This window comes from Anabrus simplex, chromosome 9 (genome assembly GCF_040414725.1).
Source record: "Anabrus simplex isolate iqAnaSimp1 chromosome 9, ASM4041472v1, whole genome shotgun sequence".
Taxonomy (NCBI): Eukaryota; Metazoa; Arthropoda; class Insecta; order Orthoptera; family Tettigoniidae; genus Anabrus; species Anabrus simplex.
Genome location: NC_090273.1, coordinates 98,664,790 through 98,691,692, shown reverse-complemented (window position 1 = coordinate 98,691,692; position 26,903 = coordinate 98,664,790). Strand labels below are relative to the sequence as shown.

Here is a 26,903-nt window from a genome sequence, read left to right as displayed (position 1 = left end):
ATAGGTGAATTATACCTCAGTGTCCATGACCATGGCAAAATATACTCCTACTACCCTTCCTCACAGCATATGTGCTGCTGCGCGAGTCTCCACTACTTGCTGTGGAGCTATATAAATCGGTTACCCCGCGACGAATGACATTTTGTGCGTATTTCAGCCAAGTATTTTTCTTAATAATTAAAGGAAAGAATAAGCTGATAAAACAACAGGTTTTGTACATATTGCCTTTTTAAAACTTCTTATAATTCATAGATTCAGGTGGCTAAAACGGAATACCCCCACCCCCATTGGCACTACAGCCCTTGAAGTGCCTTGGCCTACCAAGCGACCGCTGTTCAGCCCGAAGGCCTGCAGATTGCGAGGTGTCATGTGGTCAGCACAACGAATCCTCTCTGCCGTTATTCTTGGTTTGCTTGACCGGGGCCGCTATCTCACAGTCAGATAGCTCCTCAATTCTAAATCACGTAGGCTGAGTGGACTTCGAATCAGCCTCTGGTCCAGGTAAAAATCCCTGACCTGGCCGGGAATCGAACCCGAGACTTCCGGGTAAGAGGGAGGCAGGCTACCCCTACACCACAGGACCGGCAAAAATGGAATAAAACTGTTATTCTTTTCCTCCTTCACCTCCCCTTTTTTTCCACCACTGCTACATACAAAAAATATTCATTCTACTTATATACTACTCATTTACTTACTTTATGTTACCACTTTCACGACTAAAAGTACTTTCGTACCTTTCTATTCCAAAGTGTTCTACAACAGAGATTTTGCTGCCATTCCTGATACTAAAGGTTGCTTGGTATAAAGAACTAATGGCAGCAGATTCATATACAACTCAACGGAGGAAAATCCTTCAACATCGAAACACTTACTGAACACTTTCGTTTTTTAGGCAGGTTAAAACTGTACAAAATATTTTTACAACATTCAGTACCATGCAGGTGTACAGGTTTACCTATCCTCAGGCTTACAGACATCGCAAGTGCTGCAAATTAAATTGCTACAATGTACAATTTACACTAACAACTTTTCAATTAAACACACAGCTCAGCTTTAATAAATTTGTATTATTTAAAAATTTTACTCTTAGTATCTTCTGTACTTAAACACATAATCACACATATAAAACATGTGGAATCACTTCAAACAATGCTATACAATTGCTATAAGATTTAAATTTACAACACTTTCTTTGTTTTACCCATTTTGGTACCTAACATGCAAAACGACCTGCTGTGTCTTAACCAGAGCCCCTTTTGCCACCACTTTCCAGAGTTCCTGAAAGGCCTTCACAGCTACCACAGCAGTCCCAGGGCCCTCGAAGTCCCTGTTGTTGAAATCACTTCACCCCTACAGGCAGTCCCCTACTTTGGCTGTACAATCTCCACAGACAAGGGGATGAAATTAATTTATTCACAAAAATTATTTAGGCCTATTTACTATAACTTGCACAGGTCGAATGCCCTGTAACATTTCTTTTCTCTGTTGCTGTTTATTCTTTTCTTGAATATCTGTATAGATTTTGGAAAAGAATCAAACACTTCCCCTCGTAAACTGTTCCACTTCTTCATGCCCTTCCCAATGAATGAAAATTTACCCTAATCGCTTCTGCTAAAATCCTATCTAATTTTATACTTGTGGTCAGGCCTGTCGATATAATTATTTTCCAACTGAAGCCTCTCACGGATTTTCCCCCATGTTTCCTCTCCTGTATAGGCTCTATATAATCCTATAAGTCTAGTTTTCTCCCTTCTCTTACTTAAAGTTTCTCACCCAAGTTTCTCTAACATTTATAATACAGAATGTCTGAAGGACATGTGGGCAAGGATACGTAAACATGGTGGAAACCTAAATAAACGTGGTCCAATGAGACTGTAATGATGTTGAAGAAAAAAAAATCCCACTGGGATCCCTTTTTCCTATTGTGTTTGTCCTCTATTCCTATTCGTTTACCACTTGTATTTATCTTTGTCTTATGTTTCTTCCCTTTTTCTGTACTTAACCAGCTTTCTTCTTATCCTACACCTGTCCCAAACAAGACAAGAATTTTACTACTGTGATATTTTCTTGTAATGCATATTTTACTATGATCCATGATGGGACGACTAATAGAAGTGCAGTTTTGAAATCATTTTAAGTGCCATTAATCTTGTGACCTAATATTTTTTATTCTATATCCACTTGACCATTTATCAAATATCTAATGTTTGGACTTTTAAATATGTACATTAGTATATTTTGTATGTTTGTATTTGTAACCTTAACTCAGGAGGTTTACTCCCCTCCTTCCCCTTTCATTTATGAGATCATCACGTCCTAATTCTAATTTTATGATTAAATAGCTGAGGATGACCACTAGGTACAGTTGAAACTAGTACTGTTTGAGAGTAAACTATGTATTGATTAGGTGGATAATAAACTAAAGATTTTGTAAAATGTAAGTCTTGTCCTTTTTGTCTCTATGTTTGTACTCATCTTCTATTCTGTTGCTCTCTTTTCCTACACATACCTGCTGCCATTGTGTTTGTTCTATTATATGTGTTCCTTTCTTATTCATCTCTCTCTCTCTCTCTCTCTTTGACTTGATTTGATAGCTGTTTGTTCCTTTCCTTGTTGCTGTTGTTGGAGTCATCAGTGCATAGACTGGTTTGATGCAGCTGTCCATGCCACCCCATCCTGTGCTAACCTTTTCATTTCTACATAAATACTGCATCCTACATCTCCTCTTATCTGCTTGTCATATTCATACCTTGATCTACCCCTACCGTTCTCACTGCATACACTTACCTCAAAAATCAACTGAACATGTCCTGGGTGTCATCTTCTTCTCATCAAATTTAGCCAAATCGATCTCCTCTCGCCAAATCAATTCAGTATCTCTTCTTTCATAATTTGATCTGCCCATCACATCTTCAGCATTCTTCTGTAACACTGCATTTCAAGAGCTTCTATTCTCTTTCTTACAGAGATAGTTATCATCCATGCCTCACATCCATACAATGCCATGCTCCAGACGAAAACGTCTAATTCCTATATCAGTGTTTGAAATGAGCAAATTTCTTTTCTTAAGAAAGGCTTTCTTTGCTTGTGTTAGTCTGCATTTTATGTCCTCCTTACTTCTGCCATCATTAGTCATTTTACTACCCAAGTAACAATATTCATCTACTTCTTTTAAGACTTCATTTCCTATAATATTTCCTGCATCAGCTGACTTTGTTCGACTGCACTCCATTACTTTTGTTTTGAACTTATTTATTTTCATCTTGCACTCCTTACCTAAGACTCCATCTATACCATTCAGCAATTTCTCCATATCTTCTGCAGTCTCAGATAAGATAACAACATCTTCAGCAAATGTCAGGGTTTTGATTTCCTCTCCTTGGACTGTTATTCCCTTCCCAAATTCCTCTTTGATTTCTTTTACTGCCTGTTCTATATAAACAATGAAAAGGAAGGGGGACAATCTGCAACCTTGCCTCATTACTTTCTGGATTGCTGCTTCTTTTTTCAAAGCCCTCAATTTTTATCACTGCAGACTGATTTTTATACAAATTGTAGATCATTCTTTGTTCTCGGTATCTGATCCTGATCACCTTCAGAATCTCAAATAGTTTGGTCCAATCAACATTATCGAATGCCTTTTCTAGACCTACGAACACCATGTATGTGGACTTGCCCTTCTTAATTTGATCCTCTAAGATCAGACAAAGTCTGGATTGCTCCTTTCTTATACTTATATTAACTATGTATATCAATAAGAATGCAATAGATTTTTGCTTAAAATCCAAAGACTAAGAAAAGATGTGTATGTTTTAGGTTGCTGCTCTGGTCTGTCTTCATTATCGCGGTACTGACAGGATCAGCAGCTCAACAGGTCTCACCTTGTCCATCTGTACTCCAGTACCTGAGAGATAGAACAATTGTGCTGACTATAAGTCCACCCTACACCCCAGGCAGCTGGATACACCTTCAAATTCGGATGCTCACAACATCAAAACAAAGAGTGGTACCTTGAAGTTTGAATCAATTTCTTATCAAACCATACTAAGTAAAAATTTCATGTCTTAAAGTGTACTTCAAAAAGTAGAGGTATATGCGTTCATAGCCGCAAACTGTAAGATGTCTGCTGTGAGACCGCTAGGAAGGAAAAGTTGGATGATTTGACTACTGTGGCATAGTGCTTCTCAGAAGTTATCCTGACAAGAGTACAATTAATCTTCTGCACTGTATAAGCTATTCCCAAACCTACTTGTTGATTGATATTGATTGATATGTATAGAGGATTATTTGAAACTTGTGTATCCTCTCCTCTAAGTCTGGAAAGCATCACATTCAGGTGGCAAGTGGCATTGGTGAGGAAAAGAATTACTTTGTGGTTTTCCTTTTTCATCCTTTCATTCTGTTCAGCCATTCTTCCATTAGAGCACTGGTCATCCAGGTTTTCCCAATACTCCACCAAGTTACTGGAAGCTTGCTCGAGTCCAGGTTTTAAAAACACCTTGGTTTCACTGATTTCCTGATTATCAGGAGCTTTTACATTTCCCCCCTTCATGTTACCACATGACAGAACTGTAAGCCTTTCAAATTTCTTAACTTAACCATTATGGTTTAATTTGTTTTGGTCTGTATTGCCTTCAATCTATTCACCACTGAAAATCACTGTTATACTTATATCTAAATCAACCTTGTCAGTACTATAAAAAAATCTTATTCTTTGTTTATTTCAATCACTAAACACTGTATATGTTTTGAGAACTTTACATATTCTCTTCTTCAGCAGCCCAGAAAGTACCAAACATTTCTTGAACTTAACATCACCTCATATTTAACAACAATCAAGCTATTATTATAAGACATGTCCTCTGTATAACAAACTTTTGTACTAAACAACTCAAAATTAAAATATTAGGCATGTCAATCAAATAAACTACATAAAATTCTATTAAAATAACTTAACAGACTTCTCCAGTAACTAAAACATTTAAAAGTAGGCTACCTATAAATCAAATTATCTTAAAATAAATCTCTCATTCTCTTAAAATACTAACAAAATCCTTCAAATCAAAGTTGTCATCTACAATAAATTGTTGTGGCTTCTTTCGTTGAACATTACCTGCCTACAAACAATCTCTTACTAGTATGTTGGCCTTTGTTTTCACTTCAGAAAATAAGGATGATATTGAACTCTGATTGATTTCTTGCAGAAACATGCTAGCCAGTTCAAAACATATTCCTTGTCCTTTGAGACCAGAACCATTCAAATCCGATTAACATGTACTTGTCCTATATGGCTCTGCCAACTGATATATGAAACTCTGTACTGATGAGTGTCAACTTCCATCAGCTCGCCTACTGCTACTATTAAAAATGTTTTCATTCCGACCCTGAAGAGGATAGCGGACCTCCTAAATGGTAACGCCGTCCCTCAGGCCAGGGAGATGTGACACAGAGAAGGAGATATTTGGAGAAGGTGAGGATGATGGTGGCTGTGGTCTATACTAGGAACTGTCCCAGCATTCGCCTTAGTGTGACAATGGAAAACCACTTGGAACATACCCCTTATTCGAGTACCTTGTCTCCTTTCTCCCACGTTTTCCCAGCCCGAACTCTGCAAAATTTTTGAAACGCTACTCTTTTGTCGGAAATCATCCAGAACAAATCAAGCTGTTTTTTTTTTTTTTTTTTTTTTTTTTGATTTTTCCCAGTTCTCAAATCAAGTAAACCTTGTGAGTGTCCCATACACTGGAACCATACTCTAGTTGGGATTTTACCAAAGACTTATATGCCCTCTCCTTTACATCCTGTCTACAACCCCTAAATACCCTCATAACCATGTGAAGAGATCGGTGACCTTTATTTACAATACTGTTAATGTGATTACCCTAATGAAGATGTTTCTTTATATTAACACCTAGGTACGACTTTTAACCCTGTTTATCATCATACTGAGGATGGTTGCCTAGTTGTAATTCCTTTTAAAACAATAATCACTACCTAATCACCATACCATCATACTATTGCCTGCTGTCCATTTCACAACATTGTTGAGGTCGTTTCGCAGACACTCTAAAGTCTTGTAACTCATTTATTACTCTGTACAGTATAACATCATCAACAAAAAGCCTTTTCTCTGATTCTAGTTCTCTACTCATATCATTATATATCATATATATATAAGAAAATATTAAGGTCCAATAATACTGCCTCGAGGAATTCCCATCCTAATGATTACAGGATCAGATAATTCTTCACCAACTCTAATTCTCTGAGTTCCATTTTCTAGAATTATAGCCACCTATTCAGTCACTCTTTTGTCTTGTCCAAGCACTCATTTTTGCCAGCAGTCTCTCATGATTTACCCATTCAAACACCTTCCGACTTCTCTAAATAAAAGCATAGTGATAGTCTCCTTTTCTTTGGCTGAGAAGAATCCCTCATTTTGATTTGATTATTTCCATCTGAGTCTTAACAAACACTTCAGTCATATATGAGAATTCAAATCTATATTACCAATATTTTGATAGTTTAATATCTTTGCATAGTTACATTGCTTTACAGACTGCTCTATTTCTTCCGTGATGTACTGTCATGACCATTAGATTGAAAGAACATATTAAGACTGTGTAGAACGAAGGCTGTTACAATAACACATGCCTAATAATATTAGAAATTTTGTTCTTTGTCTTTCAATAATTGGGTGACATTCCTACATATGGCACAATATCCTTATGCTTTAAATTAATGAAGCAAAGATAGGAAATACAGTAATAAAATCTCTTTTTTTTTTTTTTTTTTACTGGTCCATAAATACAGGATTTTGGCTATCCTGCATGGAATCAATATGGGATAAGCTTTTCTGGTTTCAAATACAGTGCACCTGGCAACCCTACTAACAACAAATGTTAAGGGGGTTCTGCCAACAACGAGAAACACTATTGGAAACTAGATGCAATGGCAATGGTTCCATGCTTTCAATTGTATATGTTAAGATTCTGAAATGTACTTTATGAATTATTTAACAGGAAAATGATGAAGACATTCTTCTGGTGGAGGATACGGAAATTTTGAATGAAAGACTTCTGTCTGGAAGTCAATCGCCTATCAAATACAAAGTGTCATTTACATCTCGTGTCCCAGCAATTGTGAAGGATATCATTCTCAATAACCGTATCATCTGCAAGAATGAAGATAGTAAGTAAATTTTATAGACTGTAAGAAAATAATGTGAAATTTGTTTAACCCTAGAATTGCTGCAGGATTTTCCTTCAAATGCTGAAGATTCTTTTTTAAATATACAGACTTAATTTGAACTGTTCTAAATCTATACTTAAATCATAAGATAGATATATGATATGTTGTTTTAAAGCTAAAGGATTAATCTTTGTTAAATAATAACAAAATAATTGCTCACAAAATATTAACAGGTAATACAGAAATAAGTATTGCAACAGCTCTGAACAATTAGAAAAAATCATTTTGGTTTAGAAGTACAATTATTATTTTAATATTGTTACTTGAAATGTAAGAATACAATCAATAATCTATTAAGTCATTTTGTAACTAATGTTGCTAGTAATCTTCAGATATAAAGTGAATATGAAGAGTATAAAATTTAAAATATAAAATAGAGGCTGCATTTGGGGAGGCATTCAGGTCCAGGGTGGTGGGCAGTAAATAATATATCCTTTGCTAGGAAATCACATTCTGGAGGTTCTATATCAAGGCAATTTTTAAAGTTGTATTCCTTGTATCAGATTTAAAGATATTTATTTGTAGCAGAGTATGAGTTGTAATCTCTTTGAGCTCATTAATGCTGTCTGCATCAGGTGATTTTGAGGCACCCTTCAGTGGCAGCACATGTGGTTTCACAATTTTACTTTTGCAATTCATCATTTGATAAATACATCAAATCATCTTTTACACAATAACCATCAACACTATCCATGTCTTTGAAAATAAAGTTGCTCTGTTTCATTATCGTCAACATAAACAGATACTATTTTAGTTCGCAGATAGAGCCTTGAAGTGTAGAAATGAAAATATGCATGTATTTGAAATAAATGGCACTACTGGTTTACATAAATCTTAATATGTTAATATAAAAAACATACAATTTCTGCCATCTATTGAGTTTCTTATAAACTATGTCTAATTTTCTGACTGTCTGCCCTCCTAATGAAACTGGGAATCAAAAATGAGCTCGTCGGAGGCTGAGAAAAAATGGATGTAGAAGAAGTGAGATTGATGAGGATCTCTCATTGTGTTAATCATTTTCTGTTCTATCCTATTCTATTTCCAAGCAACTGATAGGGAATCTGCCATCTGGGCAACAGTCGTAAATTCAGATGATTGATTGATTGATTCATTGATTGATTAACTGATTGATTGATTGATTGATTGATTGATTGATAGATTGATAGATAGATAGATAGATAGATAGATAGATTGATTGATTGATTGATTGATTGATTGATTGATTGATTGATTGATTGATTGATTGATTGATTGATTGATTGATTGATTGATTGATTGATTGATTGATTTTTGTGTATACAACAGTGAAAGATCAGTGTGGGAAGAGGGAGCTATAGAAAGAGATGACAAGAACAAAAAAAGTCAAGGACAATCTCTACATCTTCATACAGTGCCGTCCTCAAAAAAGATCGGTGAGCACCACTGACAAAGACATAATGTTCTGTTGTCAGGGTGGTTCGTTAATTAGCGATTGTTTTTATAAGGTGAAAACTGCAGGGTCATCAGTTCATCATCATCATCGCCATCATATGCAGTTTATAGCAGTTGGCCAGGTCTGCTTGGAACATAAGCCTCTCCAGGTCCTCTTGTCTTCCCACCACTTCTCCCTCTTCACTCTTGCCCAGTCCTCTCCCCTTCTCTGTACACACTCTTCCACTCCTTTTATCCACCTGTCTCTTGGTCTTCCTCTTGGTCATTTTCCTGTTTTCTCCATTTTGTGCATCCTTCTGGGTGTCCTTTTCTCTGTCATTCTCTTCATATGTCCATACATTCTAAGTCTAGATGCCTCTATCCTGTTCTGTAGTGGCTCTCTTCTTTTACTATATCTTTAACCTTTTCATTTCTCATCTTATCCATTCTTGTCACTCCTATCCTGCTGCTCAGAAATTTCATTTCACTTTCCTGTATCCTAATCACAGCTCTCTGCCTCATTACCCAAGTTTCTGCTGCATATGTCAGAATAGGTATATAGTATGTCCTGTATACCATTCTTTTGCTTCTCTGAGGGACATCCTTTCTCCAAAATACACTTCTGACACTTTTCAGGAATGCTCCTGCTTGTCTTCCACATTTGCTTATTTCCTCATCATTTCTTCCACTTTCCTCTACAATACCGGTACTTTCCAGGTACCTGAAATTCTCTACCTTCCTAAGCTGTTCCCCTCAAAGCATTTTCCCTCTCATAAGTCTCTCTGTTTTTGCTAGTTGTGATCATTATTTCACTCTTTCTTGGCATTAAATTCCATTCCATATTGTTCCACCTCATCTTTCCATCTATCTAACTGTTCCTGGATATCCTTTTCCTTTTTTTCCCAGACAAACAGGTCATCTGCAAACATCATCTCCAATTTTCCTTGCCACTTTTGTCAATATCTCATTCATTACTACAATGAAGAGCAAAGGTGACAGGGCACTTCCTTGACTTAATCCACTTTTTTTGCTCAAACCAGTCTGTTCTCTCTCCTCCTACTTTCACACAACTAACACTCCCATCAGTTTCTATTGATCAGCAGTATACTGGTAAATACCTATTTGGTGGTATGCCAAGGTCTTTCATGTCAACGGGAGTTTTATCTAATTAGTTTTTCCTGCTAACCCTATGGTTGTAATTTATTCAGTTACCCATTAGTGATTTGTAGTACAGCTAGTTTTAGATATGTTTAACACCTCATTGACATGATAGGCAAATAGTAGGGGAACTTTTACAAAATGATGAAATTCATTATGATATATAAGGGTTTCAAATACTCTGTTCTAGATGCGATATGGCTGAAGATGACCTTTAAATAGGTCGAAACTAGTCCTGTTAAATGTTTATTTAATAAACAATATTTAATTTGTATTGAAAAGGTGGAATAACTCTCTTATTATTTTAATTTGGTTTAATATAAGGAGAACAATAGAAAAATTATGGAATAGTATGTGCAACATTAAGTGGATTACAGAAATCAAGGAAGATATGGATGAACTACAAATTACAGTGGAAGACCTAAGAAACAAAACTGACAAATCAAGAAACTCACAAACAAACCAGACTGCAAATCCGAATCAACAAACAGACAATAGGAAGGGTGATTTCTGATGAAGAAGGAAGGATAAGGTCAGAGAGAATGAAGAAGTACTGGGCTGACAGGAAACTAAAAAAATTCTTTGTATAAAGTTGGCTAGAGTGGTCCAATGAAGGCCATGAAATGTAAATAAATAAATAAATAAATAAATAAGGGTTGCTTAAATGAAACTGAGACTTCAGTATGACCATCATTATTCAAAGAAAGAGAACATTGTACATGCATTGGTGGATAGCTACTTATGTCAGTAAGAAATCTGGTGTCATCAAAAAGTGTAAGTGTGCTCATTGTAGGCACAGAAACAAAGTGACTGGGTTTGGTTTTGCCATGAATTCGTCCAGAATTGCCCAGCATTGGTTATTCAGTTTATGGTGATAGATGCTGTTAGCAGAGCTGACATTTACCATCATATGAAGGATGTGTATGGGAATGAGTGTGTATAGCGTTGTACAGGCTTCATGTGATATGGAGAATGTCATCACAGATGAGTAAGGACATCTCGAAACTAGGTCAGGCACAGTGGGCAACCTGGTGAGAAAATGAAAAAATTCTGCTTCCAACCATGGACACTGATCCCTCACGCCCACTGGGACGCTTGCTTGAATCAACAAGGTGGCTATATTTAGGCAGATAAATCACCCATTACTTCCTGTATGTTCAAGTATTCCAAACAATAAACCATTACAGAAACCAACGTCTCAGTTTCATTTGGACAGTTCTTATATTTTAATTTATTTTGTCTAGTATATCACATCTTAGTGTTGACACTGAAATCTTAAAGAGAGTGGTAAAATGAAGAAAAGAGTCTTAAAGAGGCTTAAGAGAGAACTTGAATAAATACTTCCCATTATGAACAAAAGGTATACTCATCTTATTGTTTCTCTATTGTTGTTAATGCCCTCAATTACATGACGACTGAGTTTCTTCTCTTTCTGTTACAGTTGACGATGGCAAGTACTTCGAAGTTAATCTGGCTCATTTTTTCCAGCCTGAGGGTAAAGCTGTTGCTGTTCCATCTCTTCGTCTTGATCTAGGTTGGTACCCCATATACTGCAATTTCAATTACAATTTTGCTTTTCTTTTTTTTTTTTTTTGTCTTTTTTTTTTTTTGTCTCACTGACACAGACAGGTCTTACAGCAATGATGGGATAGGAAAGGGCTAGGAGTGGGAAGGAAAAGTGGCCATGGCCTTAATTAAGATACAGCCCGAGCATTTGCCTGGTGTGAAAATGGGAAACCATGAGAAACCTTCTTCAGGGCTGCCAATGATGGGGCTCAAACCCACTATCTTCCTAACCACACAGCCAACTCGCTCGGTACTGCAATTTCCTGTAAACATACGGTATATGTATTCTATTATAATGTACATGTAGCTACAAGGTATTGTTTTCAGGCAGGCTATGTTTAGAGTGAAATGTCAACAAACTTTTCATCATTACGCATTATGACCATTGTTAGGAAAAGTCCTTTGTGAACCACATGACCTCAGTATGATGGAGAAGTTAGCATGTCCCAATGAAACAGACAGCTGGGTTGAAGGTGAAACTACTTTGGATGGGTTTCTATCAGGCCACTAGACTAACAGATAGTTCAATAAAAGCAAGCAGCAGCACTCTTTTGGAAGTTGCAAAGCTCGCATTCTAGATAATGACTAAAAGGTCACCCAACATAAGGTGTGCTATATTGATATCAGCAATGGTACCATTTGTCCACTCACAAAACACACAGTAGCACACAAACAGTTGACAAAAGGTGTTGTTTTAGAAATACCATCATCCATAGCCTGGGATAAATCTCTGGTTTACACACTTCAGTAACAAGTGATATGTATGCAGAAGGCCTTTTGTACACTTTATATGCCCACAACACAAGTGATGTGGGCTGCATGCTGCTGATATGAAATGCAAGATGTGGTCATAATAATATGACTCTGTATGACTTCAGTCTTACCAATACCATCACCTCTGTTTATGTTCTCTAGTATTTATTATTTATCATATCAGAAGCACTAGTATATAAATACAAACTGTACAACCAAAAGAAAAATATATAACAAGATAGCAATCATAACATAAAATTAAAATGTCCTACTGTGATAAATCTGGACTATTTGGTGACTTCCTGTTGAGCACAGAGCTAGGAAAAGTAGATGCTGCATTGGTTCCTTGATGAGAAAACTGTCTTTAGAAATGACGAACCACAATGGAATGGTCTAAGAAGACCACAGAACATGGCAGAAGAACAAACTTATATAGTTGCTGACCAATAGTTAGCCTCTTTCAGGTCTTGAAGTCTGCCATTGTATATGTATGATATAGATGTTGATTCCCACAGGGAACCTGAAATAATTGTCCCGAATGAGTAAATTTATAATACCAATATAAATGGTCCATTATTGGACATTATAAATTTTCCAGCTAACTCATTCCTGGTTGCCACTGGTGGCTCCAAGTAGCCTACGCAGTGGCCTCCATGCGTCTTGGTGGGTGTGCTAAGTACCAACTGATGAGCCCAACTTAGTACACGGGGGCAAAACGCTGGCAATCAGGAATGAGTTAGCTGGTAAATTTATAATGTCCAATAACGGACCATTTATATTGGTATTATAGTACATGTAGTTGGACACAGTTTGCATTAGAGAGGATGAGATTAATTACATGTAAGATGAGGTTTGTCTGTAGAGAACCACAATCACATAATGGCAGAGTCTATGCGAAAACCCCACTTCAACAGGTTAGATTTTCATCTTGTAACACCTGAGCACAATCTATTGGGATTTCTACTTTAGCCAATCGTCTGTATGACCAGGAGGGAGTTGTGTAAGGGATTTCTTCTATTGGAGTCAGCCATTCTTCTGAGCATTTGAACCTCCCTCACCATTTACAAATTCAGGCTTGGTGTGCATCAAATAACTAAAAAGCGATTGATATCTGCATTGCAATACAAATGATCTGTTTTATGCTTCAATTCACCCTCATGTGGCTAATATTATGCTGTTCCTTGTACCTCTTCCTAGTGACACAGTGCCTGTTACAGTATATATTTATTTACTAAAACATCATGTGAAACATTTACTGTACTAACACTAATACAGTTCATTGTATTTAATAGGTACTGAATGTGGGAAGCCAGATATAACAGCAAGTTTCATTCATCGTGGAGATCCAACAGATCCAGGACAGTGGCCATGGCATGTTGGACTTTACTGGCAAATGGGAGCAAGCCAGTCTTACAAGTGTGGTGGTACTCTTGTCACTCAGACCGCAGTAATTACAGGTAATTATGCTTTGGAATGTTTCCATGATACCAGTACTTAAATATTCATTATTTTTGGTGTCTGGATCCATGGCTGAATGGTTAGCATGCTGGCCCTTGGTTACAGGGGTCCTGCATTCGATTCCCAGCAGGGTCGGGAATTTTAACCATAATTGGTTAAATTTGCTGAAACGGGGGCTGGGTGAATGTGTCTACTTCATCATCATTTCATCCTCATCACGACGTGTAGGTCGCCTACGGGAGTAAAATCAGAAGACCTGCATCTGGCAAGCCAAACATGTTAAAAGACACTGTCGGCACTAAAAGCCATACACCATTTCCATTTCAATTATTTCTGGTGAAACAAACTTAACTTATGTCAAGAATTATCTTTGTTCTAAATTAAAGAATATTCTAAGTTTTTTTAGAGAGGTCTCTGGTAGTTAACCAGTGGCTTTCCAACTATTGTTTGGCCTTTACCTCTAAATCTTGACTACGGGTGGAGGTCATATTGATGATCTTCAGTATAGCAAGCAGTAGTATGAGCTGGAAGACCACAACAACTATTTAAAAAGTGAATATATTTTAAAACAGGATCAGAGACTTTAACAAAGATGCTCCAAAATATAAAGATAACTACTGGTACGGGTATTTCATTAGAAGAGAACCACTTGTCAAATGACCCTCAAACGTGTGCCTTCTCAAAATCCTATTAATTATCTCCCAGACCGAGCGAGTCGGACGTGCAGTTAGGGTCATGCAGCTATGAGCCTGAATTCAAGAGATAGTGGGTTCAAATTCAACCGTCGGCAGCCCTGAAGATGGTTTTCAGAGAGGAGCAAAGCTGGAAATGAAACTACATTAGAACACAGATAAAAGCATATCATAGAAAAGTTTAAGAAATTTTGTTTATCAACATGCTTGAAAAGTTAATGAACATCATGCTATATTGTTTATTAAAATCCAAAAATGTTCACAAACATTGTTTATTAACAGTGTTTATTAAGAAAGGGGCTGCCTGGCTGAGGCGGTAAAGGCGTGCTCGGTTCGCCCGGAAGGACGTGGGTTCGAAGCCCCGTCAGGAAGTCGTAAAATTTAAGAAATGAGATTTCCACTTCCGGAGGTGCATATGGCCCTGGGGTTCACTCAGCCTACACCAAAAATGAGTACCAGGTTAATTCCTGGGGGCAAAGGCGGCCAGGCGTAGAGCTAACCACTCTACCCCATCACATGCTGAGGTTAACAATGGTGGAAGCCTTTACCTTCCCCTCCTCCAAGAGCCTTCATGGCCTGTACGGAGGTGACTTTGCTTCGCTTTTGTTTATTAAGAAAGTTAATGAAAACATCTTAATGTGGACACACTTTTAGGTACATTTATTGTCTTCCCGTGGGTGTGATAAGACACAATAGTTGACAGTATTTTGTTCCTTTTCATTTTTTCAGCCCCTGGCCTCACGAGGGGCAAGTTGCATGTATATATAAAATAATGCACTAGGGTAACTCTTTGGAGGGGGGCAACCTCATCTGATCCTGACCCCACTCGTGGCTGTTGCCTGAGCTTTTTTTTGTACATATGTGCCCCGCTAAGGCATATAAGTAGGGCCAACATTATTATTATTATTATTATTATTATTATTATTATTATTATTATTATTATTATTATTATTATTATTATTATTATTATTATTATTATTATTATTATTATTAACAAATGCATTGTGATTGGGAAATATCCCAATGGCAATGGTCACTTACAATAGTGTGATAATAAAGTAAAAACAGAATTACCCAACTACTACTACTACTACTACTACTACTACTACTACAATTACAACAACTACTACTGCTGCTGCTACTACTACTACTACTACTACAATTACAACAACTACTACTGCTGCTGCTACTACTACTACTACTACTACTACTACTACTACTACAAGAGTATAACAAGCAATTCCATGGAAAGAAAATATTGCAAGAAATACTACTAATTTGACATTCTAAATCCAGCATCATGATATACAAATTTACACATAACTTAAGTATTTCCAGTGCTTAACACTACAACTTGCAATACTATAGGTTGAGCTTACTACTAGCTTAATATTACAAGTGATAATAAAATAAAGTTAGAACCTAACTACTCAACAACACCAACTACAACAACAAGAGTACAACAAGCAATTCCACGGAAAGAAAATATTACAAGAAATACTACTAGTATGAAACACAGGAGCAGTCATGACTGAGACTGGGAGCCAAGAAGACCAAAGTACTGTCAACTACTTATTGTCATATAGCAGTTGAGGCTTTCATGGCCAGCATTATAAATCACGTCCATATTTTCTGGGCTTGTAGTCTGTGGTCCAGGAGCCTATGATGGACCCGATGTTTCACCGAAGACTGCGTTCAGCATTTGCAAGGATGATAAAGATGTTAATTTCCATAGAGAACCTGAAATATTTGTTCAGAATGAAAATGTATAATGTCCAGTTTGCAAGGGTTCCGACTGACTTTGATAGCTGTGAAGCTCACAGTGGAATGGAGTGGTGTTGCAATTCCACTTCATTATATAGTGCAGGCTATGGTGAGCTGCTTGCTTATTGGTCCACCATTCTGGAGGGGCAGTCGCTGATTGGCTGTTTTTGGCCAATGCTTGAAGTATTAAGGAGCCCAACATTGGTCAACCTGCCTTGATGGAGACAAGCAACTGATCACCCATTGCTTTTCCTGCTGTGCCGCAGCCATCGTGTACTCCAGGATTTAAAGCTTTCAGAACTGGAAACCAGGCTTAGTTGACCCATTCAGTTGAAGCTGTTGGTGTGCTTCAGGATTTCGATAGCTTATCATGCCTGGCTACAAAGTGTGAGCAGTGAGCAATGGCCGGAGAACTGTTCCTGGTATTTTCAGTGTTTAATGATAGCCCAATTATTCAACCATTGGAGTCTTCTCTTCCCTTCTCAGGCAATGTGGCAAGCCTTCACAAGGCAAATGGAGAAATGTGGTTTTCTTGTGTGTGGAATTACGAGGTTTTCATTGCCTAGCAACGATATATATATATATATATATATATATATATATATATATTGTACCGGTAACGGCGGTACGAAACTAAGTCCCCGTAATGAAAATTTAAAACTTACGTGTTATGCTCCGGCCCAGCAGTGGAAGACTGACTGAACAGCAAGCAACAGCTGTGTGTGTGACGTAGAGTGGAGTGACGTCACAGCCTGCCTCACCGCAACACAGAGAGCCTAGACTAGTGTGGAATGTTCCTTGAGTTTCTTCGGATAATAACTTTCCTCACAATAATAATTAGACAAAACTAACCACATCATCGTGTAGCCCAATCCTTTATCTATGTTCCTGCAAGGTTTCATATAAATCCGACATGAGACGACAAAGTTATGGAATAAGATGTGAAGGCATGGATCGGATATAAATGCAGTACTGTTTCACTTTGCAGACCAGTGTGTGTATGAGCATGCATTGCAGTGGAGTTCGTGCAGTCAGCTTGCGAGGACCGTGATACAACGTGAAGCGACTGTCATACTTCGTCGAGTCCATGGACTTTAACTCAATAGCGTCGAGTGTAAACTTATACTAGTTTCTTTAAATCGTGAGTGATAAACTTCTGCTCCAACGGGGAGTGATATAAATTGTGCTCCATCAAACTCTGAACATTATCAGGTGACTGTTTATTCTGCACGAGTATCTAAGACTTGCGATTATTTTTCCAAGTGCTCGTAATTTAAAGTTTAATGTTGTGGACAGGATTTGGAACAGTTTGCTCCTTACAAAGTGATTGAATATTTCGAGTTAACGAGACTGTGCTTTAACTTAGAATTACTCAAATTACAAGCATTAACAAGTGATTGAGTACAGAGTAACTACATCACTAATTTACATTTTTGTGTGGAGATAATTCTCTAAACTGTGTGAATATTTGTAGATGATGAACTGTAGACTGTGTATAGAACTGTGTATTTCAATTCGACGAACATTCGAACTAAGAGCTGTGCATTTTCAATTCTACGAACAGTCAAACTAAGGACTATTGATAAATGATTAACTTCACTTTATTTTCATTTAATTTCATTAACATGCGTGAACAAGATTGACTTCACGAGTGAAACATTCTTACTTCATTTCAATCCAATTGATTACATTGAACGGTGTTCAAACTAAGAAATGTGTCGTGTGGCATAAAATCACATTATGCCAAGTGTCACAAACTTTAGGTGACTATTTATTAGTTGACTTTAATGAAATTTGACGACAAGTTTCAAGCGGATTTTCATTTTATGAGTGTTAAACTTATATACTTATTCGAGTTTAGTGACATTCCTTTTCATTTCAAATGATTAATGACTTAACATGGGATAGATTTCAGTGACATTCTACCGTGTGATAAACCTTCAATCATCCAATTCTTACGTGTTATGAACCTTGTTAAAACCATTACTCTACCTTTTTCTCATCTGTGCAGAAGCAGTTTTTGCATTAACACGCCACAAGGCTTAACAGTGTTCGTTCACGTTCATCATTTATGTGGTCTATCCCAACACCCTCTACTTCAACACCATACGGATCTTCTAGACATCGCATGGATCTTCTAGAACTTCCATCGAGGGAGGAATGGTGGTCCAATGGTGCGGAAAGGAGAGGAGCAGGTGGAATTCTAGGACATCGCCAACCCTAGGACGAGGAAAGAACACTTCATACTGTTTCTTCTGTATAGAGGTGATATGATTTTGAACTTATTAATAAACTCAGAGAAAAAAAATTCAGATTTTTTTAAAAGAAAACCCTCTCCCTCTGTATGCACTCCAACAGATTGGTACACGCCCTGCGTTTCTCGTGCTCACCAAAGTACCACATTTACTGTTAGAATATATATATGAGTATAATTATTGATGCAACAATTACCATTGTACTATATACAGTGTTATGGAAGAAAAATTGAAGTAAATGAGTGGATTTCAAAACAAAAATTAAAAAAGAGCAATGCAGCATAAGTTTACATACCTAGTCAAAATGGCACATATTTTAGAATGAATAGTTCGGAAAGGTGACTCTGTGTAGTGGTAGACAAAAGCACTAAATCAAAACAAGATTTCATTGAAGATGAGGTTCTCAACTCTTTTCTGAAATACTCACTGAAAACAGAAGCTACGATAATTTAGCATACCCCTTGGGACGACCCCGTGTACCCCTAGTAGTATGCATACCACACTTTGAATACCGCTGGTCTATCCAATGTATGGAGGTCGGCATCGAGGGGTTAGTCACCTGATTGGGTATCCAGAACAGGATATGAGCCTTGGTGAGATATCCATCCATCCATTATCTAAAGGCTAAGCTTGTTGCTGCAGCCACATCCCACGGTCTTCAGCAGTCCTTTTCATCATGACATAGGAAGCAAAACCCAGCTGAATGATTATGTTCCTAAAGTATGAGAGACGTGGTCTTCCTGTCAACTTCTTCCCTAGGACCTTTCCTTCGAAGACATTCTGGAGAAAGGTGTCATGTCGTAGGTCGTGTCCAAGAAATTTAGCTTTCCTCTGCTCTATTGAATAAATGAAGGTCCGTTTCTCATTAACATCTTTCAAGATTTGGGTATATTAGTTTTTTTTCTGTCCAACTCATCCCTGTCAGTCTTCTCCAGAACCACATTTCAGCAGCTTCTAGCATTGATTGTGCTTTTATTTTCCCAAAGTCCAGGTCTCATAACCGTAAGTTAGCACACTCCAAACAAAGGTTTTAACAAATTTCTTCCTGGTTTCAATTCCTATGTGCTTATTTAACAATAGGTTTTTCCTGCTTTGAAACACTTGTTTTGCCATAGCAATTCTTCTTTTGACTTCTATCAGGCACTGATTATCATTGGTAATAACACTACCCAGATAACAAAATTCTTTAACCTGATCTATTTTTTTCACAGCCTAATTTAATGTTTGTTTTCAATTCAGTCTTCTTCTTTTGAATGACCATCATTTTTGTTTTCTTTGTGTTTATTTTTAACCTGAACTTCTCTAATGTGTTCTTTAGTATACCGAGCATCCTAATCATTTTGTGTTCTGAATCAGCTATCAATGCAATATCATCTGCCAAGCAAATACTATGAATTTGTTTACCATTAAAATTTATCACTTTGGTTTTTTCTTTCACTGTTCTAATAGCGAATTCTATGAAAATATTAAACAGAAAAGGTGATAAGGGACAGCCTTGCCCCACTCCTCTTCTTATTCTTGCCTCTCTTGTCATTCCATTGATGTTTATTTCTGTGCTTTGGGCTCTATACAGGTTAAAAAGCAAACATCTGTCCTTCCAATCAAGACCCAACGTTCTCAGAGTTTGAAATAATAACTTCCAGTCAACCTTGTGGAATGCTTTCTCTAAATCCATGAAAGTTACATAAGTTTTCCTGCTAACTTCCAGTCTTCTCTCCAGGATTTGACGCAGAGTTAGAATTGCTTCTTTAGTACCCTTACCTGCTCTGAAGCCATATTGGTCGTCATCTAAATTCTGTTCAATTTTCCTGCTGATTCAACCTTTAAATATTGTCAGTAGGATTTTAGAAGCATGGGATAGAATGGCTATTGTTCTGTAATCTGAACAGTTCTTGGCATTTCCTTTCTTTGGGAGTGTTATTGTCTGGCTCTTTATGAAATCAGGTGGTATGGTTCCTTCTCCATAGCAGTTTGTAATGATATCAAGCAGTCACTCTTTTATGATGTCCCACAGTTCTTTAGGAGCTCTGCTGAAATGTTATCAATACCTACAGCTTTTTTATCCTTTAATAAGTGTAGAGCCATATTAAACTCACTTTTTGTAATTGGTGGGCCTTTCCTGTCAACCTCAATCAGGCTCTCATCTTCTACATAATCCTGAATGTTATCTATTTCCTGACCTTCATATAGATCTTCAATATATTGCTTCCAGTGGTCACCTACTTCCTCATTTTCAAAAATAATCTTTCCTGCTTCATTTTTAACCACATTACTTCTGGTTATTTTCTTGTTCTGCAATGATTTTATTTTAAAATATGCCTTATCAGATTTCCCTGCTTTTAAATCATTTTCAATGTCCTTGGCAATTCATCCAGCTGTCTTTTGCTAAGCGACACTTGTCTGTTATTAAATTTTTTAATGTTCTATATTGTTCAAAATCGCTGCTTCTCATTTTGTTCCTCTGTTCAATGAGATCTAAAATTTCTTGAGTCATCCAAGGCTTTTTTGGTTCCAATTTTCTTTCACCCAATATTTCTGAAGCGGCTGTCATTAAGCTGTTCTTGCCATTTTCCCATCCAGTACTTTCACTGCTCAGTTGATTAGTTTTCTCTTTGAATTTTGAAGCCAAATCTGCAATGTGTAAGTTATTCAAACACCATTTCTTCGAACCGTATGCTTTATGTTTTCTGAATCTAATACTGAACTTTGCTGATCACTGTCTACATCAACCCCTGGGTAACTGTGACTGGTGATATCATGCTCTATAAAAGAAGGTGGTAAAGTGCTGTAGATTTATTATTAGTTTATGTAAGTGAAACTTGTATTTACTGTTACAAATTGACAATATGAACAAACAATGGCATGTTTTGAAACAAAACTTGGCTACACTATAAACAAGAAGAAAAAATTCAGGATTAAAGAATAGGCAGCAGTAAAAAATAACAGTTTATTATGCTTTATATAAATGCCAATGGAATAGGAAAAAAAAAAAGTAACGTTCAGAAATTTTCTGTTGTAAATTTGTGAAAAACACAAAAGAAATTCAAATTATATTTAAAGATAGCTTGTGCGGATTTATTGGTGGCAGTGATGTTTCACTTACTTGTGGTAATAAAATAACTCTTTGTAAATTTTAATGTTTCAGCGGCTCATTGTGTCGCTAATGCAAGAAGTGAACCAATGGACCCAAAAATGCTGACTGTGTATCTTGGGAAACATCGACTGAGTCTCTGGGGAGATGAGGTCCAGGGAAAAGAGGTGAGATAAGAATCTATCTAATGGAACATCCTCTTCCTTCGCAATCTAAGCAGATGAGTGCTGAAAAACTTTGCAGAAAAACATATATTAGAACGACTAAGAATTTCTATGGCCTTAATACCATATCTTTCTGGACCACAAGACACTGTGGAGCATAAGGCGCACCTTGATATTTTGATGAAAATGTCATTTCACTGTATTTTCAAACAAAATTTATGGAAATATTTTAATCTATGTATTAAAATAATTTTGAATGACCTGCATAAGCAGAAGCATGTCAGGAAGAAGAAGATTAAAAGAGTTTACTGAAAAAATCTATGGCAAATCTGTCAGTCCATTCTACTGACCAATTTGCTTCATTTGTGTTTTATTCTCTCTGGAATTACCTGCTGGTGAATCATGAGACATTGATAGGTCTCTATGTTCAGCAAACTTTGAGTAATCATAAAATCAAATCATTAAGTGATCACTCCAATAATTGCAGGTGAAGGCTTACCCTAACCCGCAATACCTTCTGTACTTAGCAAGTTGCTAAGCGACTAACACTTTCATTAAGATTCTGATATATGTAGTTTTCGTCCATAGCAATGTCATTGCATGCAACCATGTTTGGTTACTACATGCGAAGCAAGAGAGTGTACACTTCCTCTGATGATGAAAGAATACTATTCTCTGCTAGATACTCTTTGACCTTCCCCAGCTTCTGAATATACTCAACAGATGGCAGAACGTTCCTAATAACTTACGTGCTGCTAAGAGAAAACAGTCTAGGTACAACAGACGGGAAGGCATCAAGTCAACTAGCCTTCTGTATGACCCTTAATAAAGCACAGGATCAAATTCTTGAAAAAGTGGGTTTCTACTTACCCAAACCAGTATTCAGCCATGGCCAATTGTATGTTGCACTACCTTGAGCAAGATCGTCCGAAAATGTTAAGATCCTGATACGGCCGAATGGTGGAAGCACAGAGAATATTGTTTGGAAGGAAGTGTTATAAACTACATTATCAGTATTAAATGTTCATAAAATAATTGAAAAGGGCAGGCAAAACAATATGACTGCAATAAGCATATCAAGACGAATTATCTGAACTATTTATAAGGAATGCTTCAGAGCAGCATGGGTCCTCTAGTTTATATGTATGTTGGGTATTCAGCCCGAAGGCTGGTTGGATCCTCAACAGGTTCACCATTAGCTGTCATAGATGGCCTAGGTGTCACTGAAGATGCGTACTAGGGAAATGAGGAGTGAGGTAGTTTCCTGTTGCTTTCCTCACTCTAGTTTATATAAAAGCACAAATTACCAGTAGGTAGTACAATACTGTCGCTGTTATAAATCATAGGTAAATACTCAAAATTCTCACTCTCATTCACCACTCATAACACTGTTTCCCGAAATTTCACTGCAATTTTCTGATTCTTCAAACAGTTTATCATCTTCAGTACCATCAAGTGTAATACTTAAGCCACATTTCATAAAATACTGTAATCTATTATCTATATTATTATTATTATTATTATTATTATCAATAAGCTATAATCTATTAGCTTCATAGTCCATATTCATAGTTCAAGCACACAAGGTGGAAAACTCATCCTTCATACTTGTGTACATTTCATAAATGACTTAATGACAACTCCCATGACATCTTCACCCATTCACAGACTAGTCCAACTGATGATCACCTCATTCGTGATACAGTGCAGCCATCCATTTGGTCCATTCATGCATAGAAATCTTGGGTGATTTGTTTATTGGAACATCCAGTGGCTGCAACTGGCTCGTGAGGCCCCCTGTAATGACTGAAAATCAAGTATTCACGTCCTTCATTCTCCACTTTGTTGTATCTGTTGTGTGGGATTTGTACTGGTCTAATACAGCAAGGGATTTCTTTTTCAGGAAACCACTGGGACATTCAAACCATGCTTCCTCCAATTACACCTTCATTCCATTTTCGTCCGTCCATCCCTTTTCTTGAACATGAAGGGCAATACCTTGTTGAATTTTATCTTTGGGCACAGTTATTCTCTTAAAAATTACCATTGGAGCCAATTTTGTACTATCTGCACAGCAAGACAAGACAATAATGTAATGTGACTTTTCATGGCTGGATGTTTTTATTGTGATAGCCTTAGTTCCTTTACCGTCAACAGTTCTTTTTGATGGAACATCAAAGTTTAGAGGCACTTCATGCATACTACCAATTTGACAGAGTTTGTTTATATGCATCAATCAAAAATTTGTGAATTTTCACTATTTCGGATTCATATTCTGCTGGAATCTTTTGTGAAATTCTAGTGTGAATGTACACCGATAATATATGTTTCTTCATAAACCAGTAACACAAAGCAGGTGTTCCTGCAAAATTCACAATGTTGTGTGCGGCTGCCATCTCTTCGCTTCATAGATGATGTTGGTGGACACAGAGGTGCCATTATTTCTGTGGTTTGTCACCCACTCCTTCATTTATGACTCCAGAAGAGGCCGTTTTTCAGTATGCATCTTAAAAGAGTGTTTATTTTTTCCTAGGTTCAACAAGTGATTTTTCGCCATTTGCATATCATTTTTTCAGTTGGTGGAGATCCGAACTGTCTTTCTGCTGTATTATAATGTAATTTTGCATTAATTTAAATTCTACATCGTAAGAAAACCTCTTCTGTACAACTGACATTGTATACAGTAAATTGTCATTACCGGAACTTGCCACTACTGGAACTTACTACTGATTACAAAGTGAAAGATTTTCTCCCTATCCTTCCTTTAAGGTTACCTGTAATGGCAGTCAAGGTCGCACCTCTTTATGTTTGCCTGGTACGATAAGGAGGCGCGCAGGGAATTGGTTGCTAACTGTCTTGGTAGGATGTCCTGGCAAATAGCATTCCTGTCAGATAAAGGCAGGGATACCACAGCCACTGTTTCTTAACTGCAGTAATAAAAGGGGTCAACTGCTGAGAATACTGTAAGGAATTTTTATGAGCATTGGCGTAGCAGATCACATATACTCAATGTTTAAATATAACAGACCTTCAGACAATAAGACATAGCCATATTTTAAGCAGTATTTTTCATAAGAAAAAGTGCCTCTTATAGTCCAAAAAATATGGTAATAATACCTTACTTCATTAAAGTCATAACTAGAGATGAGAATTATAGGCACTAAAAACAGTTAAAATAGGCAGGCATATAGGCTCTTAAATTAGCCAAAATAGGCATGTAAATAGGCACTAACATGTTGTAAAATAGGCATGAAAAATACTTAAAATTCAATAACATGCTCAATTACTACAAAATGAATTTACAACAAGCAATGTTTCAATGTTTTTGGGTAACAATCTTGTCCTGCTATCGGGCAGAATGTTTTGTACTGAGAGAAATCTCTTAACATCACAGGAAGTGATTGGACAAAACTTCAATGAAGCTCTGGTTTTAGTTCAACTGCTTTATCTACCTCACCTCATAGCAGCCTGGCTACTTTTACTGTAGTTGTCCATCATGGATTCTGCTGCAGGACTCCTATGGAACTTTTTACTGACAGCGGCTACCTTCTCAGAGGTTCGGTCACCATTTCTCCCGACTTCTTCCACAACCCTAAATGACTCCACTAGGGAAAAGCCACTCGTCTCCTACTCGGTGAATGCTCCCGGCAGCTTGTTGCAAGTCTGAAGATGCTCCAGTTTATGCAAGGGGGATATTAGCTCCCATCATTGCAGTGCACAGGTCTATAGAAAATTGTTCTTGGTCGCTGTTCACAGTGGACTGGTAGAAAAGCTGCGATGACAACACTTTCTGTACTTGTGTCAAATGCATCGCAGTATTTCTATGTTGATCTATATGGTATTTTTTCACATTTGATCTGAAAAATAATAAAATTGACGTAAATTACAATGTTCTTATATTCCTAAATCTGGGCTAATTGGCAATAATGCTCAATATGCGGGTCTTTTTCTCGTAGACGGCCTATTAGGCGACGTGCATGTCTGTGATGATTTCTAATGTTGAATACGCCACACATACCCAGCCCCGGAGCCATTGGAATTAACCAATTAAGGTTAAAATCCCCGACCCAACCGGGAATCGAACCCGGGACCCTGTGAACCTAAGGCCAGTACACTGACCATTCAGCCAACGAGTCAGACAGTATAAACATGCATTTGTTTCATTAAAAAAAGAGAAATACTATTAGAGGTGATGTTTCTAGAAGTACAAAACTTTAAAGTAGGAACAAGAAAATTCGTAATTTACATGGAAATATGTCCTCAAAATGTTCAGTTATAATCTGGCAGTTTCCTGTCAAGTTCACCGGGTGAAAAAATCATGAAAATGATGCAAAACGATACCTGAGTAGCATAGAGGAGAGATCCTTCCTACATGCTTGCCAGAAACTCACCAAGCTGCCTCCAGCAGTATTCTTACTTATATAAAAAAATTAAAATGGAGGCACTATAAATCTCAGATTTGTGAACATTTTATACTGTATGTTGCTATTCGCCTGCTGTGGTCACCTGGGTCAGCTGTCATGAAGACTATTTTCTGTTGCCTGCAATACATCCTGCATCATGTGTGCCCATAACGCTGCCACCCTTGTAGAAAATTAGAAAACCGCGTGATTTGAAATTGTCGTGGCATGCGCCCATAAACTTACTTTTTGTCACAATTAAGCAAAACTCTAGATGGGATGCTAGAGCTTACGCATCCCAGACTCTCTTTGCTTGTTCCTCCCCCCGGTCAGTACAACGGGTACAAACCGGACCTCACCAATCCAGACTAACGGTCTTTCCACTGGCCTGGTCTTGTAAAGATAGTCTTTGTAGCCTTGTTAAACACGCTGTGACATCGTCCAAGCTCCACCACATTCGATCTTCACCCTATGTTACATGTTATAATATTTATTTGACTTCACTTCATCCTATGTTTCGCGGAGGCATAGCGGAAGCGTAATAGCGTTTACTAGAGCCTACACATAGTGCTGGTGAAAGTTACTCATGATTTAAAAAAATTACAATTCAGTTGTAGTCCGCTTCTGTGGTGTAGTAGTTAGCGTGATAAGCGGCCACCAACGTACGCTCGGGTTCGATTCCAGGCTTTGCCACGAAATTTGAAAAGTGGCACGAGGGCTGGAACGGGGTCCACTAAGCCTTTGGAGGTCAACTGAGTAGAGGTGGGTTCAATTCCCACATCACCGGGCGAGTAGGCTGTGCGGTTAGGGGCGCACAGCTGTGAGCTTGCATCCGGGAGATGGTGGGTTCGAATCCCAATGTCGGCAGCCATGAAGATGGTTTTCCGTGGTTTCCCATTTTCACACCAGGCAAATGCTGGGGCTGTACCTTAAATAAG

General features: G+C 37.5%; 1 protein-coding gene across 2 annotated transcripts in view; it reads left to right on the top strand.

The window, feature by feature from the left end:
* LOC136881247 (venom protease) overlaps window positions 1-26,903 on the top strand; it is an 84,104-nt gene that overhangs the window by 4,791 nt on the left and 52,410 nt on the right. For both annotated transcript variants that reach the window (XM_067154002.2, XM_067154003.1), the window contains exons 2-6: window positions 3,817-4,006; window positions 7,023-7,191; window positions 11,264-11,356; window positions 13,434-13,598; window positions 21,456-21,568. In XM_067154002.2, the coding sequence (XP_067010103.1) occupies window positions 3,817-4,006; window positions 7,023-7,191; window positions 11,264-11,356; window positions 13,434-13,598; window positions 21,456-21,568 (730 nt within the window). The remainder of the gene's footprint in view (window positions 1-3,816; window positions 4,007-7,022; window positions 7,192-11,263; window positions 11,357-13,433; window positions 13,599-21,455; window positions 21,569-26,903) is intronic.